At 34.9% G+C, this 18,321-nt stretch overlaps 2 protein-coding genes across 4 annotated transcripts; both read left to right on the top strand.

Moving 5' to 3' along the window:
• The first annotated feature begins 875 nt into the window (after positions 1-875).
• Positions 876-4,001, top strand: LOC127160873 (zinc finger protein 239-like). The gene is made up of 2 exons (XM_051103517.1): positions 876-1,117; positions 2,499-4,001. The coding sequence occupies exon 2, from the start codon at positions 2,692-2,694 to the stop codon at positions 3,556-3,558; it is 867 nt and encodes a 288-aa protein (XP_050959474.1). The 5' UTR covers positions 876-1,117; positions 2,499-2,691; the 3' UTR covers positions 3,559-4,001.
• Positions 4,002-12,044: 8,043 nt separating this feature from the next.
• On the top strand, positions 12,045-14,023 carry LOC127160874 (gastrula zinc finger protein XlCGF8.2DB-like). Of its 3 annotated transcripts, none has more exons than XR_007826873.1 (3): positions 12,045-12,141; positions 12,226-12,438; positions 13,067-14,023. XR_007826873.1 is itself a non-coding variant. In XM_051103518.1 (3 exons), the coding sequence occupies exons 2-3, from the start codon at positions 12,299-12,301 to the stop codon at positions 13,774-13,776; spliced, it is 846 nt and encodes a 281-aa protein (XP_050959475.1). In that variant the 5' UTR covers positions 12,045-12,141; positions 12,226-12,298; the 3' UTR covers positions 13,777-14,023. The 3 variants fall into 3 exon arrangements, 2 of the variants coding, with proteins under 2 accessions (XP_050959475.1, XP_050959476.1); XM_051103518.1 differs by having other exon boundaries at positions 12,226-12,434; XM_051103519.1 differs by lacking the exon at positions 12,045-12,141 and having other exon boundaries at positions 12,148-12,434.
• The last annotated feature ends 4,298 nt before the right edge of the window (positions 14,024-18,321 follow it).

The raw sequence follows: 18,321 nt of genomic DNA, 5'->3' as shown, positions 1-18,321 counted from the left end.
TAAATAAACGTGATTGGTTTGTAAACAATAGCCTCAGTCTTTGATACCAATGAAATGAGCTTTAAGTGTCAATTTACAGGAGATAAATTTACTGAAGACATTAGCATTAAATGAGGTGAAAACAGGAACTGTTGACATGAAATAAAAGAGTCCTTTCAGCAGCTGTGTTAATAGTGATGAGCCTTGGATCAACACCCATTCAACAAGACATTCAGGATCATCAGCAGATCACTTTTTATTCTTAGTGTTTGCTGATAGAAACACATTATTTGAGTCAGAATATGATAAAAGCCTGTAAAACTTTTCTGAAAGACAATACTGTTATTTCTCACAATATGCGTGGATAAAACACCAGTAATGCAAAAACAAACACTGATGACACTCATTTTCTTCAACTATTAAATAACAACAGTAACATAATGTCTATGCAAATCTAAATACAGTCTGATTTTATAACTACACTCATTGCAATTAAGTAATTGGATCATTCACGTTACAGTTTTGTATATGCATAAACTGACAACAATCACGACAAGGACACATGAAGAAATGATTTTTCCGAATAATGAAAAAGATGAAAGAAGAAGAAAACAGCGCACTTCATACACTCACTGATTTCCCCGTATTATTTTCTCCTCTCGACGCTTCACACTCCAGTCCAGCGGGTGGCGCTAAAACACATGCGTTTGTTTGACAAACACCATTAAACCTCAGAGGAAGAAGATTAGTTTCACCGCGCTCTCTCTATACGCTCTTAAACAAACTGTTACAAATGTACTTTCTGTAAATATAAAAATAAAGTTTTTTAATCAGGCCAGTAAATAACTGTAATATTCTCATACTCACATTTGTGACTAAGTTTTGAAGCAAGCAGGAATATCTGGAGGAGAATCAGCTGAACTGAGATCTGCTGCTGTGAAGATGGTGTTTGTTAAAGAGGAGAGTGAGGAGAACACGAGTGAACCAGAACCCTGGAGAATAAAACAGGAACCAGAAATCTTGGAAATAAAACAGGAGGAAACAGAAACCATGGAAATAAAACAGGAGGAAACAGAAACCATGGAGATAAAACTGGAGGAACCAGAACCCTTGGGAATAAAACAGGAGGATCAAGGAGGTTGTTGTTTATTCTTAATTCATTTTTGACTGCTTGTGGTAGATTGGGCTTACAAACATTTTACCCTCTGGCCCTGGAGAAGTTTTGACATGCTTTAAGTCACTGAAATAAAACAAATACAGAGCATTTGTTCAGCAAGACTTTTGAGAACTGGATGTGATAAACAATTTTTCTACAAAATGATGTGAATCATGCTGCACACTCATTCACAACAATATGATGATGTTATGATACATTTATTTTAAAGAATGTTTGTAACTAAACAGTCAAACAGACTTTCATGATATTTTTCCCTACTATCAAATGTAGACCATCTAATATTTGGTTTATTTTTCATTTTTCAAAATAATTGGATTTTTATGTTCAGCACTGGAAAGATATTAATACAGGTTTGGGACAAACATGTAAGTGAGTAAATAATGACAAATTAAATTAAATAAAATTTTAGGGTGAACTATCCCTTTAATGATAGTCGGTAACATGTTTATTTATTTGGTCAGTATTGTAATCACAATTATTTAACACAATTATGAGTGGCTCCAAAACTTTATACAAGTGATTAATGTAATGATGGCAGTAATAGATATTTTTTGTACATTAGGTTAATATGACATCTACCTTTTAGATACTAGCAAAGTTTAACAATTTTGAATACCACAGCAGAAACTAAACAAAGCTATTTTACAAAAAAAAAAAAAAAACTTTTTTATGCAAGTCTTACGTATTCTAAAACAGCCTACTAGGAAATTACATTAATTGCATTACCAGCATTTTCTCCATTATAAGAATTAAACATGTTTTGTTTCTTATTAAATCTACAAAAGTTCTGTTCTGTCTCTGAGCACATACACAGAACAGCACAAGTTCTCTTAAAACCATGACATCAAATAAACATTAATTAATGTTAAAATAACAATCACGTCCAATTCTATTAAAGTAACTCACGTTACATGATTTTACTGATTTGCATATGAAATTGGGCTTTTATAGAGGAGCAAAAGTGCTTGAAAGGAGGCAGAATGAGGCGAAATAATTGGTTTATCTAGATTATAATATTTTTATAATCGTTTGAAGCTGGAATCAAAAATGATTGCACTGAAAATTCTGTCATTAATTACTCACCGTCATGTCTTTCCAAACCCATAAAACCTTTGGACCCCAAAGAACACCAATACTAGAAAATGTGTAGAAACCATTGAAAAAAATAACAAAATGTTAATTTTATGTTTACTGAGTTGTCCCTATTAAATTAGGAAAAGTCATTAAATCTGAAGCAAAAAAGTCAATTATGTATTTACAAATGTTAAACGAAACTTTTATTTTCACATTTCTCAACTTTTAACAGTTTACAAATAATTGAACATTTTTACTTTTATTTCAGAGTTCATTGAAGAAAAAGTGGAGAATGAAGAATCAAATGAGGTTGAAGAAAAAATCATGTCAAAACTGGAAGAAAACCTTTGAGTTGCTCTCAAACCAAACAGAAAGATTTAAAGAAAAGAAGAGCCAATACATCTTTCACTTGCACTCAGTGTGGAAAGAGTTTCACACACAAAAGAAATTTTGAGCGTCACATGAGAATTCATACTGGAGAGAAACCGTACACTTGTGATCAATGTGGGAAGAGTTTCACACAATCAGCACACCTTAAGGTACACATTATGAATATCCACACTGGAGAGAAGCAGCATGTATGCGATCAGTGCGGTAAAACATTTTTATGGGCTTCATTTCTAAAGAAACACTTGAAAGATCATGCAAAGGAGAAGCCACATTCATGCCATTTGTGTGGAAAGAGTTTTTTGTGTCTACAACATTTGAAAGTACATCAGAAAATACATACTGCTGTGGAAGAGTACATGTGCTTTGAGTGTGAAAAGACTTTTACTTCAGCAAACTGTTTAAAACTGCATGAGAGGATTCACACTGGAGAAAAACCTTATAAGTGTTCACACTGTGACAAGAGATTCACTCAGTCAGGAATCCTGAAAATACATGAGAGGATCCACACTGGAGAGAAACCTTATGAGTGTTCACACTGTGACAAGAGATTCAATCATTCATCACATTTGAAAACACATGAGAGGATCCACACTGGAGAGAAACCATATAAGTGTTCACACTGTGACAAGAGATTCAATCATTCAACGCATCTGAAAACACATGAGATGATCCACACTGGAGAGAAACCTTATAAGTGTTCACACTGTGACAAGGGATTCAAAAAGTCAGGAGACCTGAAAACACATGAGAGGATCCACACTGGAGAGAAACGTTATAAGTGTTCTCATTGTGACAAGGGATTCAGTCAGTTACCAAATCTGAAAACACATGAAAGGATCCACACTGGAGAGAAACCTTATAAGTGTTCTCACTGTGACAAGGGATTCAATCAGTCAACAAACTTAAAAAGACATGAGAGGATCCACGCTGGAGAATAATTATATCACTGCACTGCACATGGGAAGCGTTTCATTCAATCATCTGTTATACATAGTTATACAAAAAAATTCACATGGAGACACGTTTAGCTGTATATGTAAATATTTAGCATCACATCCGGCGTTTTGGGAGCCTGAAAACACTGTTTTTTGAAACTGGGTCTTAGAGTGGATGAGTCTGAAAAATTACACTTTTGTTTTTTCGTGTGTACAGTCAATCCGTATATTTTGTGAAACTATGTCATGACTACTTTAAAATAACACCCACTTGAGGGAAAAATTAATGAATTTGTTAACATATTTTGAAACATGCTTTTTTAAAAGACAAGAGTTTTGGTAACAGGACTGAGAAAAAAATATATCAATCTTTCATTTATAAACCATACAAAAAAAAATTAATAAAGTAACCTGAGAATGACCCATACAGATTTTGATAAATATGTGTTTTATTTTATATTTTATATGTATATTTTTTTTTTTTGTTTGTTTGTTTTTTTAAGACTTTTGGAAGTGTAATGGCCTTGTGAGATTTTCACAAGATTTTTGTGTTTGACTTCTCTTGTTTTTCTCTTGTATTAAAGGGGACTTATGTCACCATTGACACTGTGATTTTTAGGTTACACGTCACTCAAGGTGCAGTTATAGTATATCAGATGACCAATTTCCACCTTGCTTGGTTCAGTGCATCAATCAAAACTGTTAATTTGGCAATATGGGAGTGCTTCCCACAAGCTGTTCAATAATTTGAGATTTGCACCCTGAGGTCACCTGATTTATCTGAAAGATTTGTGGTCTAGCTAGCTAGCAGAGCCTTGGATCATCAACACAAGGAAGACACAAGTGTAATAAAATTAATGAAATATATTAACAATAGATATGCAAGAGGGGAGGAGTGAAATAACTGCAGTCAAGACGGACAGTTCTGACCTCTTGAAGTAGAACAGATACCTACGAGATCAAAGGCGGATATCGCGTTATCACACTCAGGTGCTGTGTTGATGATAAACATGATATAATTTCATCTCTGTTGTCTTTAGTTGAAAATAAATATGATGAATGAAACACTCAAAGTGCTTGATATTTCATTCCATAGGAAAGGCGAATTTATCATCCATTTTACTTTAATACAAACATATTTTTTAGACTTTATAGAAATATCACAACAATCACATATCTCATGCAGATCACACTGGCATAGTGTTTGGGAATATCCATGCATAATTTAAAAACATAACCACATGATATTAGATAAAACAATAAATAAAACATTTTAGAAAGGAACAGTAACATCACAGTTGTCTGTACCAATGAGCATTAAGCTGTGTGGTCAGCCAGTCGTTTCCCATCGTTCTTTTGGTCAGCGCAGTCGGTGGAGAGCTACTGCGCCCGACTGCGCAATCCGACGCAGCCGCCTCGCTGTCCCGAGAGTTTTTTGACACACATCAGCATGAAATCAGACCATGGCGATGTAACTCGGACACATTTCTAACCAGCATGCATCTTGCGGTGATCACCGGTGATCGGGTCGGCGCAGATTTTGTTCATCTCAAACAAGCCTAGTACTTTGAACGACCACAAACTTTCAGCCAATCCGCCCTTTCTGCAACGACATCATTGAAGGCAACTCAAACTAAAACCTCCAGATTCCAGCTGAACTGGTGCATTTAATATAAAGTTTAATAGCTCTATTGAGAAACTCAAGGCAAGGGTTAATTGATGGTTGTTGGGGTCTAAATAATTGCATATATTGCTATAAACTTGGGATTTCATGTTTTCGCTCTTCTTAAATCATTCTTTCATCACTTTCTCTCTTTCTGCAACCTGTGTGGATGTGTGTCTACGTGTTATATTAGTATCTATGTTACCATGCTAGTAAATCGTTTTTATTTTTCACTATATTTTGGATATTAGTATCCATTACAGAGTTCCATCCATTACAAACTGTTATGCTAATCGCCATCAACGTAAACTGTACTTTATGTCTGATCTGATGTTTCTAAACATTTGTTAATGTTCTTCCACCAAGATCCAGTCACAGTGTGGCACATCTCCCTCCATCCTTGGCAGTTAGAGAGGGAGTTTGTGCCATAAACTGATCTTTTGAATGCCATCGGACTGTTGTTCACTACACTCTTCTAATTCTCACTCACGAGAAAACTATTGGTGTTGATCAAATACCATTCGAGTCTATTTATTTGTATTTGTTTAGTCTATTTTAATTTCTTTTCATTTATTTGTGCAGATTCACTTTTTAAAAGTAAAACAAATCAGTGAACTTGTAAGCCCTTCGTTTTAGGCAAAGTGAGGGGAGACAGTGGTAGGGCCTATAGTGTCTTCCTTACGTTTCATCAGGACCAGCTTAAACCAGCAAAGGACCAGCTTAAACCAGAATCAAAACATACCTACCAGCAAACATACCTTTTTTTCACCAGGGTTGATGCGTTCTGGTCCTACGTAATTTGTGATTTGCCAAATACATCAGTAATTGAAGTGTTTTTGTGACAACCACCTTAACCTGCTCTGTCCTCTTGAGGTTTTAATATCTGTATTATTGTATAAGAATAAAAGTGTCATATTTGTATTTATTAAGGTTGTGTGCTTGAGTCTCCTCAGCTATTGATGCCCAAATAAATTTATCTTGTCCAGTAAACCATTTGGTTTCTTTCCATTACTTCTTATTTTGGAGTGTTACACACGCACTAATTTTCCCTCCTCTCGACGATTCACACTCCAGTCCAGCGGGTGGCGCTAAAGAACATACGTTTGTTTGACAAACACCATTAAACATCAGGGGAAGAAGATTAGTTTCACCGTGCTCGATGTTGTATTGCCGTGATGCTGGCTTAATACAAACGGTTAGAAATGTTGTTTCTGTAAATATAAAAATGCGGTTTTTGAGTCAGGTCAATAAATACCTGTAATATTCTCATCCTCATAGTTGTGACTAAGTTTTGAAGCAAGCAGGAATGTCTGGAGGAGAATCAGCTGTGTTTGTTAAAGAAGAGAGTGAAGAGGACACAAGTGACCCAGAAACCTGGAGAATAAAACAAGAGGAACCAGAACCTTGGAGAATAAAAGACGAGGAACCAGAAACCTGCAAAAAACATGAAGAACAAGGAGGTTGGTGTTCATTCTTCACTCATCTATAGTGACTGTTTGAGGTAGGTTCCTTAATGTAAAATGCAAAGCATTTTTAGTCATTTTCATGGATCTGTGTGAACAGGGATCGTTTTGACAATGTTTTCTTCTGTCCACAAATATTTTATCCTTTTTATTTTCCAAATGCCCCAATTGATTTTTATCTTTTTATTGATTTCATTTTAGGTCTGATGAAAGTGAAAGAAGAAAGACAAGATCTGAATGTGATGGAAGAGAAATATCAGGATCAGAAATATCATGATGTAAATGGAGAAAAATCAGTGAGTTGAAGCAATCAAAAAACAGACGTCAAAAGGCCTTTCAGCTGCTCTCAGTGTGGAAAGAGTTTCCAACATAACGAAAACATTAAGAATCACATGTTAATTCATGCTGGAATAAAGCCTTTTACCTGCTCTCATTGTGGAAAGAGTTTTACACAGAGAGGACATCTTAAGGATCATTTGCTAAGTCACACTTCAGAAAAGCCTTTCAGCTGCTCACACTGTGGAAAAGCTTACTCACGTAAAACACACCTGAAGAACCACATGTTAATTCATAATGGAGTAAAGCCTTACAGCTGTTCTCATTGTGGAAAGTCTATCATAAGTAAAAAGTACCTTAACACTCACATGTTAATTCATAATGGAGTAATGCCTTACAGCTGCTCTCATTGTGGAAAGAGTTTTACGCAGAAAGGAAACCTTAACCCTTTCAGACCCTGCGTCCATTGAAATGGACGTCACATGATTTTTTGTTTAAACCAATAAAATGTTATGTTTTTAAAATATGAGCAATGCCTGGTCACTGATTGGTCCCTGATCAACCAATTACAATGAAGATCTGACCCTTAACTTATTCTGATTGAGCTACAGACATCACAAAAGAGAGACATGTTAACCAACTAGACAAGAAGAGGAGGAACCTCATATTTTACCTTTTATATGCAGAATTATGTTAATGGTAGACTCATCAACTTGCACCGGTTGTAAAATTAAGACTCTAAAATGATAATATTTAAAGTTATTTTGAAGATCTGTCAGAGTTGCAGAACACAGGATTTTTTTTTAAATTTACTGTCCATCGCAATGGACATCAGGTCTTAGCAGGAACCTCATGAATTAGTTGTATAACAGATTGAGAAATTTGTGCAAGCATTTCAAAGCTAAATACAGAAGTACAAATTTAAGTGTCAATGTTTTATGAACATTGATGTTAATTAATGCAATTAATATTAATATGATTTCATTTATGTCTTCAGAGTGACTATAATCTGTAGGTCAATTTTTCATTGGTTTTATTGAGAAACAGCCATAGTGGATGAGATCAGTGAATACACAGCAACACACACACTCACACACCCTCCACACACACTGATGCCTTGATGCTATAATGCACACAATCATATATTTATCAAAACAATCAGCAACTACACATAAACCCATACATATACACACAAAGACATTTATACATATACTCAGATTCACCCACTTCAACCAAAAAACAAGTTTTTTGAGACTTCATATCATCTTACCTTTTTTTTCCACATTCTTATGGCATTGTTCATTTTTACAATATGTATTCTGTTCAAAATCTTAAACACTAGTTCAACTATAGTGCACAAACTCTACTTATTATGTATGGTTAAAATATGTGGATTTTTTTTTTATTCAGTCCTGGCGTCCATTGTAGTGGACATGAGAAAAATCTAATAAAAAATGATTTTGCACAAATCTTTTTTTTTTAGACTCATTTATATGTTGGAGAAGAGCAAATATCAAGAGGACAATATTTTTTTTGTCCAGTGAAAAAAATTCAGGTCTGAAAGGGTTAATGATCATGTGGCTACTCACTCTTCAGAAAGGCCTTTCGTCTGCTCTCAGTGTGGAAAGTCTTTCATATGTAAAAGGTACCTTAACACTCACATGTTAATTCATGCTGAAAAAAAGCCTTACAGCTGCTCTGAGTGTGGAAGGACTTTTGCACAGAAAGGACACCTTGAGTATCATTTGTCAACTTTTACCTGCTCTCACTGTGGAAAGAGTTTCATATGTAAAGGAATCATGAAAAAGCACATGTTAAGTCATGCTGGGCAATAGCCTTTGAGCTGCTCAACATAATCAGCTGTTAATATTTAGTTGTTTCTCTGTTGTTTTTGCATGTTTCTTTGTATGACAGCATAGCCATAAAATTATGACTGTACAATTTGGCATGTTTTCATTGCATTATTATCAGAAATAAAACATCTGACTCCAGGCAAATATGCAATATGCTTACAAAATCAGTAATACATTTTTTCTCTCTCTCTCTTGGCCACAACTATATGGCAGTTCATTGACTTTCCAACCAATGTTGCCAAGTCGGCGGGAATTGGGATACTTTAACGCTGTTGCCTCAGATTGAAGCGACCTCAAAAATGTAATATTTAGCACCTGGAATGGTAATTTTCCAGGGGAACCCCACCAAAAAACATGATTTTTACTGGGGGGACCCCTTGAAATGTGATTGGGCTAGTTTTGAGTAGAAATTGGTGGGTTTTGTTGTGAAAACCTGGCAACCCTGTTTCCATCTGACCATCAAACCATGCTGCAAAAACAAGCCACTTTTATGAGGATTGTGGGCTTTCCTGGAGTTATTGGAACTGTTAACAGAACTCATGTTCACTTCATCCAGGTGGAAGAGTGACAGACTGGTGGGCCAACGGGAATCTGGAACAAACACAACAGACTAACACACACAAACTTTACGCAACTTATGTGCATAACACTCCAACTGTAAACGACAAGAAATACCAATTGAAAAGGATTTCAAAGCATGAATAAAAATTTGTGATAAATTTGCACAATGCAAAGCATTAAAAACTACATTGAAATATTAAAAATGTATCTTAATTAAATGATTTTATTGTAGTTGTACTTTACAATATATTTATTTGATGTTATATATACATACATATGTATGTATGCACATCTTGTATTTTGTTTTGAAGTATTATACTTTTCCTAATTTGTCTTTCTATCTTTTTCTTTTCTTATTTTTAACGTTGTTTCTTGATAGCACACTGTATGTCATTGTTCTTAAATTAAAAAAATAAATAAATAAAAAAATAAAAAACCCTCTATAGAAAAGTTCTTCTAGAGGTGAGTATAGCGTAACAATAACAACACAGACTTATTGTGCAGTGCAATATGGTTTATTTATGGAAAACATAAGGTTGTGTGACAAAACTGACTCACACCACCAACAGCAATATAATAATGTAAACCACCGTCGAAATTCATTTATTAAACTTGACGCTTTAGACAGGGCTCTCAAGTGTCACGCATTCACCGTGAGACACACGCATTTCAACCAGTTCACACGCTCTCACGCCACACCTTGTATTTCTCACGCTGAGAAAAGGATAACTTTTCCCGCTCTATTTCTCCCACTCTGGTCTATGCATCCCTGTCTCTGCTGAATCGTTTTTATTCCCTGTGGGGATAAAAACATCCCGCGAACCCGCTCCTAAGTCCCGTTCTCAATCAAAAGATTCGCGATCCGACTGGAGCGCTTCGAAATCACTTTGCGACGCAGTGTTTCACTGATTCGGAGTTTCAAAAGGCTCTGTTGATACTGTGTTCTTTGTTCGCTTTCTCTATATAATTTATTCGTTGTTTGAAATGAAATCATTACAATTAATAGGGCTAACTTACAATGTGTTTTAATAAATTGTGATCACGTTAGACAGTTTCCATCGTATTAAAAACATTTTATGACATGACACTCATTATCTGGTACTTGCCTAAAAAGACGGGTATATAATATGCGTTGTTAACAGATTACACTAACATTAGGTTACTTAGTTAGGCTATAGCTTTATTGGAGTTCAATCTCCGCCTATGTAGAGAGAAAAAAAAAGTTTTTTAAGGCAATCCCCCCTGTTTTTTTTTTTTTTCACAAGTCGCACCCTGGGTAAATCTGATAAAAGACAAATTTATAAAATAAATTGTTTTATATATTTAAAAAATTCAAACTTACCAGCATTGTTGGGAGGGTTATTTTGGAAATGCAATAGGTTACAGAAGTTACTCTATTTAAAATGTAATAAGTAGCATAATTATTTTAAGTGTTTTAAAAGTAATGTAACTGATTACATTTAATTACTCCTGTTCTGTGTCATAAACTCCTGAAACATTGGTGTCTCATATTTTAGAGTCTAGACCAGTCAATGCAATTTGGGAAATCAAATCTGTATGTGTGTGAATCGTTAACATTTAACTGTACATTGTTTCTCACTAACTGTAACAGATTTTATTTTGTTATTAAATTGCATAATTCCATTACTAGTTGGTGTAGTTAAGTTTGAGCCCCTACCACTGTCATCAAGGCATCAAAATGTGCAAAAAACACTTGCAATACAAAATGTTATTTGTAAGTTTAAATGTATAGGCCTACTCTCTCTCTCACACACACATAGCTTGACATAGGCTACATGCTCAGGGCAAGTTCTGCAATCCTATTGTATGTGTACAGTATGTACATTGAGCACTGCAGTTAAATTGGCTTGTTTGGGGCTAACTTTCTTTTTATTTTTTAATATATTTGCATTTTTTAAATATATAAAACATTTTATTTTATTTGTATGAATTTGACTTTTATCAGATTTACCAATTGTTATAATTTCTATTTTGTGCTGGTTAATTTTGAACAATAGATAAAATTCTTCTAGCAAAAACTTGAGAGAATTGCGTGGGGCCGAGGGGCCACTGCTGCAAAATAGGCTCCTCCCCTGATAATAATCTCACTCCAAACTTTTTCCAAAACTTGAGAACCCTGCATTAGATGTTTTACAGAGTTTCTCAAAAGGTAAAGTTAGTATTAACCCATGAACGACGGAGCTAAAACCTCTGAAAATACATTCTAGGCATTAGCATTCTACTTATGTATTTAAGAAACACCATGAAATATACCTTATGTTTATAAAATGAAGGAAATAACATCATAAACTGGCGCTTGAGATAATGATGCACACACTTTCTGGTGCGCTCGAAATCATGACGTCGTGACCTCACGCATGCGCTGTGAGGAGGGAAACCGGAACGGGGGTTTGTGCCATAAACTGATCCTCGGAATGCCATCCGACTGTTGTTCACTACACTCTTCTAATTCTCACTCACGAAGACTGTTGGTGTTGATCAAATACCATTCGAGTCTATTTATTTTTATTTCTGTATTATATTTTAATTTCTTTTAATTTACTTGTGCAGATTCACTTTTTTAAAGTAAAACCAATTAGTGCACCTTATGCACGCACTAATTTTCCCTCCTCTCGACGCTTCACACTCCAGTCCAGCGGGTGGCGCTAAAGAACATACGTTTGTTTGCCAAACACCATTAAACATCAGGGGAAGAAGATTAGTTTCACCGCGCTCTCTCTTGTGTTGTGAAGCTGGCTTAATACAAACGGTTAGAAACGTTGTTTCTGTAAATATAAAAACACAGTTTTTTTAATCAGGTCAATAAATACCTGTTATGTTCTCATCCTCATAGTTGTGACTAAGTTTTGAAGCAAGCAGGAATATCTGGAGGAGAATCAGCTGAACTGAGATCTGCTGCTGTGAAGATGGTGTTTGTTAAAGAGGAGAGTGAGGAGAACATGTGTGAACCACCAACCTTGGGAATAAAACAGGAACCAGAAATCGTGGAAATAAAACACGAAGAACCAGAAGCCTGGAGAATAAAACACGAGGAACAAGGAAGTTGGTGTTTATTCTTTATTCATCTTTAGAGACTGTTTGAGATATATTCATATTTTAAATGTAAAAATAAGACTTCAACACTCATTGAAAAATCTTATGGAAGTTATTGGAAATATGACTGAACTGACACAGAGAAGGTTTCATTATTGTTAGACTTTATTTTCTCTTTTATTGGAATCTTAAAAACTGTTTAACTCAAAGCGTGTGAGACTGAATTTGGTTTTATATTAGTAGAAGCCACATTTTAAGTAAAGTCGCTATAGGACTGTAATGAAGATTAGACAGGTACTTTTCATAATACCTCAAAGGGGGTAGATTTACATAACAATAATATTTTAAAAATATTCTTAACATTTTTTTGCAAACAGACAACAGCATTGTGAAAGGGATCCCCGTTTGTGTACTTAACATCATGCACATATGTATTATGTATTCAGTGTATAGGTGCATAGTGTTTCTTTACAAAGTGACATCGACGCCAACTACTGGCCTGTCAGCATAATGTAGCATTTTTAGTCATTTTTATGGATCTGTTAGAACAGGGATCGTTTGGACAATGTTTTTGTCTGTCCACAAATATTTTATCCTGTTATTTTCCAAGTGATTTTTATCTTTTATTGATTTAATTTTAGGTCTGATGAAAGTGAAAGAAGAACAACATGATCTGAATGAGGTGGAAGAGAAATATCAGGATCAGAAATATGATGAAAAATCAGTGAGTTGCAGTGTTCAAAAAACAGACGTCAAAATGCCTTTCAGCTGCTCTCAGTGTGGAAAGAGATTCACACGTAAGGAAAACCTTAAGAATCACATGTTAATTCATACTGGAGTAAAGCCTTTTACCTGCTCTCATTGTGGAAAGGGTTTCACACAGAAAGTACACCTTAAGGATCATTTGGTAACTCACACTTCAGAAAAGCCTTTCAGCTGCTCTCTCTGTGGAAACGGTTTTGCACGTAAAACACACCTGAAGAACCACATGTTAATTCATAATGGAGTAAAGCCTTACAGCTGCTCTCATTGTGGAAAGAGTTTTACACAGAAAGGAAACCTTAATGATCATGTGGCTACTCACTCTTCAGAAAGGCCTTTCGTCTGCTCTCAGTGTGGAAAGTCTTTCATATGTAAAAGGTACCTTAACACTCACATGTTAATTCATGCTGAAAAAAAGCCTTACAGCTGCTCTGAGTGTGGAAGGACTTTTGCACAGAAAGGACACCTTGAGTATCATTTGTCAACTTTTACCTGCTCTCACTGTGGAAAGAGTTTCATATGTAAAGGAATCATGAAGAAGCATGTGTTAAGTCATGCTGGGCAACAGCCTTTGAGCTGCTCAACATAATCAGCTGTTAATATTTTGTTGGTCCTCTCTTGTTTTTGCATGTTTCTTTGTATGACAGCATGGCCATAAATTGACCGCACAGTTTCGCGTTTTTTCATTGCATTATTATCAGAAATAAAACGACTGACTCCAAGCAAATATGCAATATGCTTACAAAATCAGTAACACATTTTTTTTTCCTCTTGGCCACAACTACATGGCAGTTCATTGACTTTCCAACCAGCGTTTCCAAGTCGGTGGGAACTGGGTGACTGCCGCAGGTCTGTGGGTTGAAGCGACCTCAAAAATGTAATATTTAGCCCCTGGATTGCTAATTTTCCCAGGGGAGCCCCACCAAAAAAATTCAGTTTTTACTAGGGGGACCCCTCGAAATGCAATTGGGCTAGTTTTGCGTAGCAATTGGGCAGGTTTTGTTGTGAAAACCTGGCAACCTGGTTTCCAACTGTCAGTCAAACCATGCTGCAAAAACAAGCCACTTTTATAAGGACTGTGGGTTTTCCTGGAGTTAATGGAACTGTTAACAGAACTCATTTCACATGATTGCTCTAACTGTAAATGACTAGACATACCAATAGAAAAGGATTTCAAGGCATCAATAATAATTTGTGATCATTTTGCACAATGCAAAGCATTAAAACATACATTGAAATATTAAATGGTCTTAATTAAATTATTTTATTGTAGTTACATCACATGATTGGGGTTGTGCTGCTGTGACTTTACACCAGTGTTAATTTTGACAGGCATTTTTGATTTAGTCTTTATCTCGAGATGAAAATTCTTAATAGTCTTAGTCAGATTTTAGTCATTTGAGTCTTTCATAGTTTTTGTCTCGTTTTAGTCAACGGAAAGTCGTTCCATTTTTAGTCATTACTTTTAGCCAACAACTGCAGTAGCTTTTTTTGGTAGCTATTTTATAGTCTTCAAACTAAAATAGTCAATAATTCTTCTCTCTTTTGACCAAATCAGTTAAGCTTATGTGAAAACAAATGACAATTTTCATTTCTGGGTAGAGATGCAAATTAAACTCATTTTCAGATACAGTACACTGTAAAAAAAAAAAAAAAAAAAAAAAAAACAATTTGTTGAGTCAGTTTAAAATAATTAGTTACCCAGCTGCTTTAAAATTTTAAGTTCAGTCAACTAAAATAAGTTTATTCAACTTGAAATGTTAAGTTGTCCAAAGTAGCAACGTAGATATTTCTTAAACTTAACAGATGGGTATGTAACCCAGCTGCCAGATATTTGAGTTGATTCAACTCAAATATCTGAGTTGTCACTTAGTATAATTTATAATTTCAAGTTGAATAAACTTTTTTTGAGTTGACTGAACTTAAAATCTTAAGGCAGCCAGGTTACAAATTATTTTAAGTTGACACACATTTTGAAAGACAAGACAGTTAACTCAGCCTATAAGATGTATTGTGAATGTCCCATAGTTTGCAAATAATATTCAAGTGCCATATTTCATCTTGTTAACAAAGAAGCGGCATAAATTTTGTCCTAGTTGTTATCATCAGATGTTATTTCTCGTCAACGTCTCGTCTTAGTCACAGAAAAAATGTTCCTTAACGAATAGTTTTCGTCGTCTTTGTTGACGGAATTAACACTGGTCCTTAGTTCACAACACTTGTGTCCCCTCAGTCAACACTTAAGAATTGGCCTTAGACTTTACTGAAAGTTGCTTTTAGCTCATTTATAAAAGTCCCCTATACTCTTAGAAATGTCCTACTTTCTACTAATAGTTTTTTAACACTTAAGTCAAAGTTTAAGACTATTCCTGAGAGCACATTTGAGAAGTTTTATACATACAGGCACAGGTATGATTTGCTTGTTTCAGTTGTTAATCAGAATTCAGAAAATGGTTTTCAGGAATGACACAAAGTCTGTTCTCTGTGGTTAGACCAGTGTGCTCAATAAAGTGTCTTTGACCTTCATTATGTATATTTTGATTATACTGTGTTGTAAATAAAATACAAACAATCTAAAACTTCATTCTTTGAATCTTCTCATATTATTTCTTACCTGGCAGTCACAGTCTCGTTGATGGGCCATTAGAGGAGGGCCTTTTGTCTCTCAGGCATGAATCACTAAATATTCTTGGCCAAGTTCATTCAATGCTGCTTCTTTCTTCTTTTTAAAGGACATTTGCATACTAATTGGTGGCTGTGCATTTTTTTTTTTTTATGGTTAATCTTTAATCTTTGAGAATAAGAATTACATTGTCTGTTTGATGCTAATTATATAATAAGTCATATCAAAAGCAGATCCATGATGTGTACTAATATAATCTAATTAATATAATATAATATAATATAATAAACATTATCTTGTTATAATAGTGTTTAATACAGATAACTATTACAAACTTCAATATACCTTGAAAGTTACCTCCGTGTCTGTAACCAAACATTGAGGTTGTTTGTTTACTCAACCTTTAAACATACCCGGGTATGCCACATAACCTGCTTTGTGGAATATGCCCCAGCTCTGGTGATGTTAATTTTTATTTAGACACTGAAAACGGCATTAGCATCATGTATGCATACATCAGTATGTAGTAGATAAAACAGTGCCACTCAGAGACATAAAGAACCAAGCTAATTATTTTATAGCAGTCTCTTTACACTTTAATATTGATAGACACATAACATATCTACTTTTGATTTATCCATCGATCAGATTGCGTGTTTTATCAAATCAAATCAAATCACCTTTATTTTTTTACTCCTGGTGCATACATACTTTAACAATACAGAATTGACATGACAACAGCAAATAGAATAAAAACTTAAAATAAATAATAAGTATGAAAACAGGATTTATGTACAGATTTGACATCCTCATTATAAATAAGAGAATTCCATGTTCACTAATAGAAATGGAGAAAGAAATACAGAAATGAATTGTAGAACCCAGGTAATGATTCATTTTTTTTATTTGTTTACATTTGGGAAAAAGATGTTTTTAGCCTTAATGTTTTATGCTGTGAACTTGTTTTCACACGGAAGTGCAAACTGGCAATCCGGGGTGAGAAGGGTCTTGGATGATGTTTCCTGCCCGCAACATGGAGATGTAAAGTCCTGAAGGTTTGGGCAGGTGCACACCAATGATCCTTTCTGCTGTCCTAACAGTCTGTTGCAGTCTTCTTATATCTGATTTGCTGGCTGCCCCAAACCAGACAGTTATAGAAGACTTAAAATGTAAATTTTTATGTAGACACTAAAAACACCATTAGCATCATGTATTTGTACATCAGTATGTAAGCAAAGCAGTGCCAAGCACATTACATTCAGAAACAAGGGGTGATTATAGTCTCTTTGTGCTGGAGAGCCGACAGACCATCTACTTTTGATTTATCCATCCAACCCTAATTTAAAACTCACCTGCATGTTCCATGTTCATGACTGCACTGGGACCCTTCAGAACTTATAACTTGATTTAAGCCTTCTACACACTGCACGATTGTAGCAATCATATAAGGTCATTTCTGATCACACTATGCACCATGGTTCTAAGAAACTTGGGTACAACATGCATGTAAACTGTGCGATAATGACACCTATTGACTTGTAGCATATGAAGCATGTTACTATAGAAGAATAAAATCTCATCAGAAAGCACTAGTGATGAACAAAATGAGCATAATGAATCACACTTTGGTGGTTAAATAGGCTCATCTTTTATGTATTTGAGGTCTGAGACGTGTGGGATGAAGAGAGAGGGCTAGCATTTATGTTTACATGGTTCATGTTTACACTGTTAATATGCAGGTATTCTCTACCTATCTTATTTCTTAATCTAGTATTCTATACTGTCTGTTCATCTTTACATGAATAAACATATAAAATACATGAATAAATGTAGTAAAACATGGTTTTAAGTTTTTTTTTTTTTTTTTGTAACTGAAAAAACGTTACAGAATCAGATCACAGTGAAATCGTTCTATGTTGTCATACAGAATGTAATATTCTGTGTATATCCTATATATAATGGATTAGGAGGGGGAGCTCTGGTACAATTAAAATTTTCACTGCAGCTGCCTTTTTTTCAGTCAAGCACATGCCCCTCAGAAGGTCTGTGCATGGCCCTGGATAAAGGCCTTTTTGCCAAATCTGACGAAATAATAATATGAAATCAACAAGTAGTTTCCCATCACAGAAATTGATAGCAGAGTTAGATAAGTATATACTCCTATTGCAGCTTTCATGATTGTTAACATAACATAACTTATTTTTAGTTGGCCCATTTTCCCAAAACCATTCATTCAGTTCTCAAAACAAAGACATGTTTCTTAAAAATTTTAACAATGAGCAAGTTAAACATTAGGAAGCAAACCCAGATAGCACATGTATGTCTGCAAGATGTCTGTTAAAGATCTCTTGATATGGAAAGCATCTGTGTGTACAAACGCAGATGTCTGTAAGATGCCAGTTTTACATACATTCTAAATCATAAATATCTTAAATACATCTAATAGATGTCTATTTGACATCTGATAGGAAACATCCAATAGACGTATTGCAGATGAGCAAACTATGTCTT

The sequence above is a fragment of the Labeo rohita genome, unplaced genomic scaffold (assembly GCF_022985175.1).
Source record: "Labeo rohita strain BAU-BD-2019 unplaced genomic scaffold, IGBB_LRoh.1.0 scaffold_485, whole genome shotgun sequence".
NCBI classification, from domain to species: Eukaryota; Metazoa; Chordata; class Actinopteri; order Cypriniformes; family Cyprinidae; genus Labeo; species Labeo rohita.
This window is presented reverse-complemented; position numbering and strand designations above follow the sequence as displayed.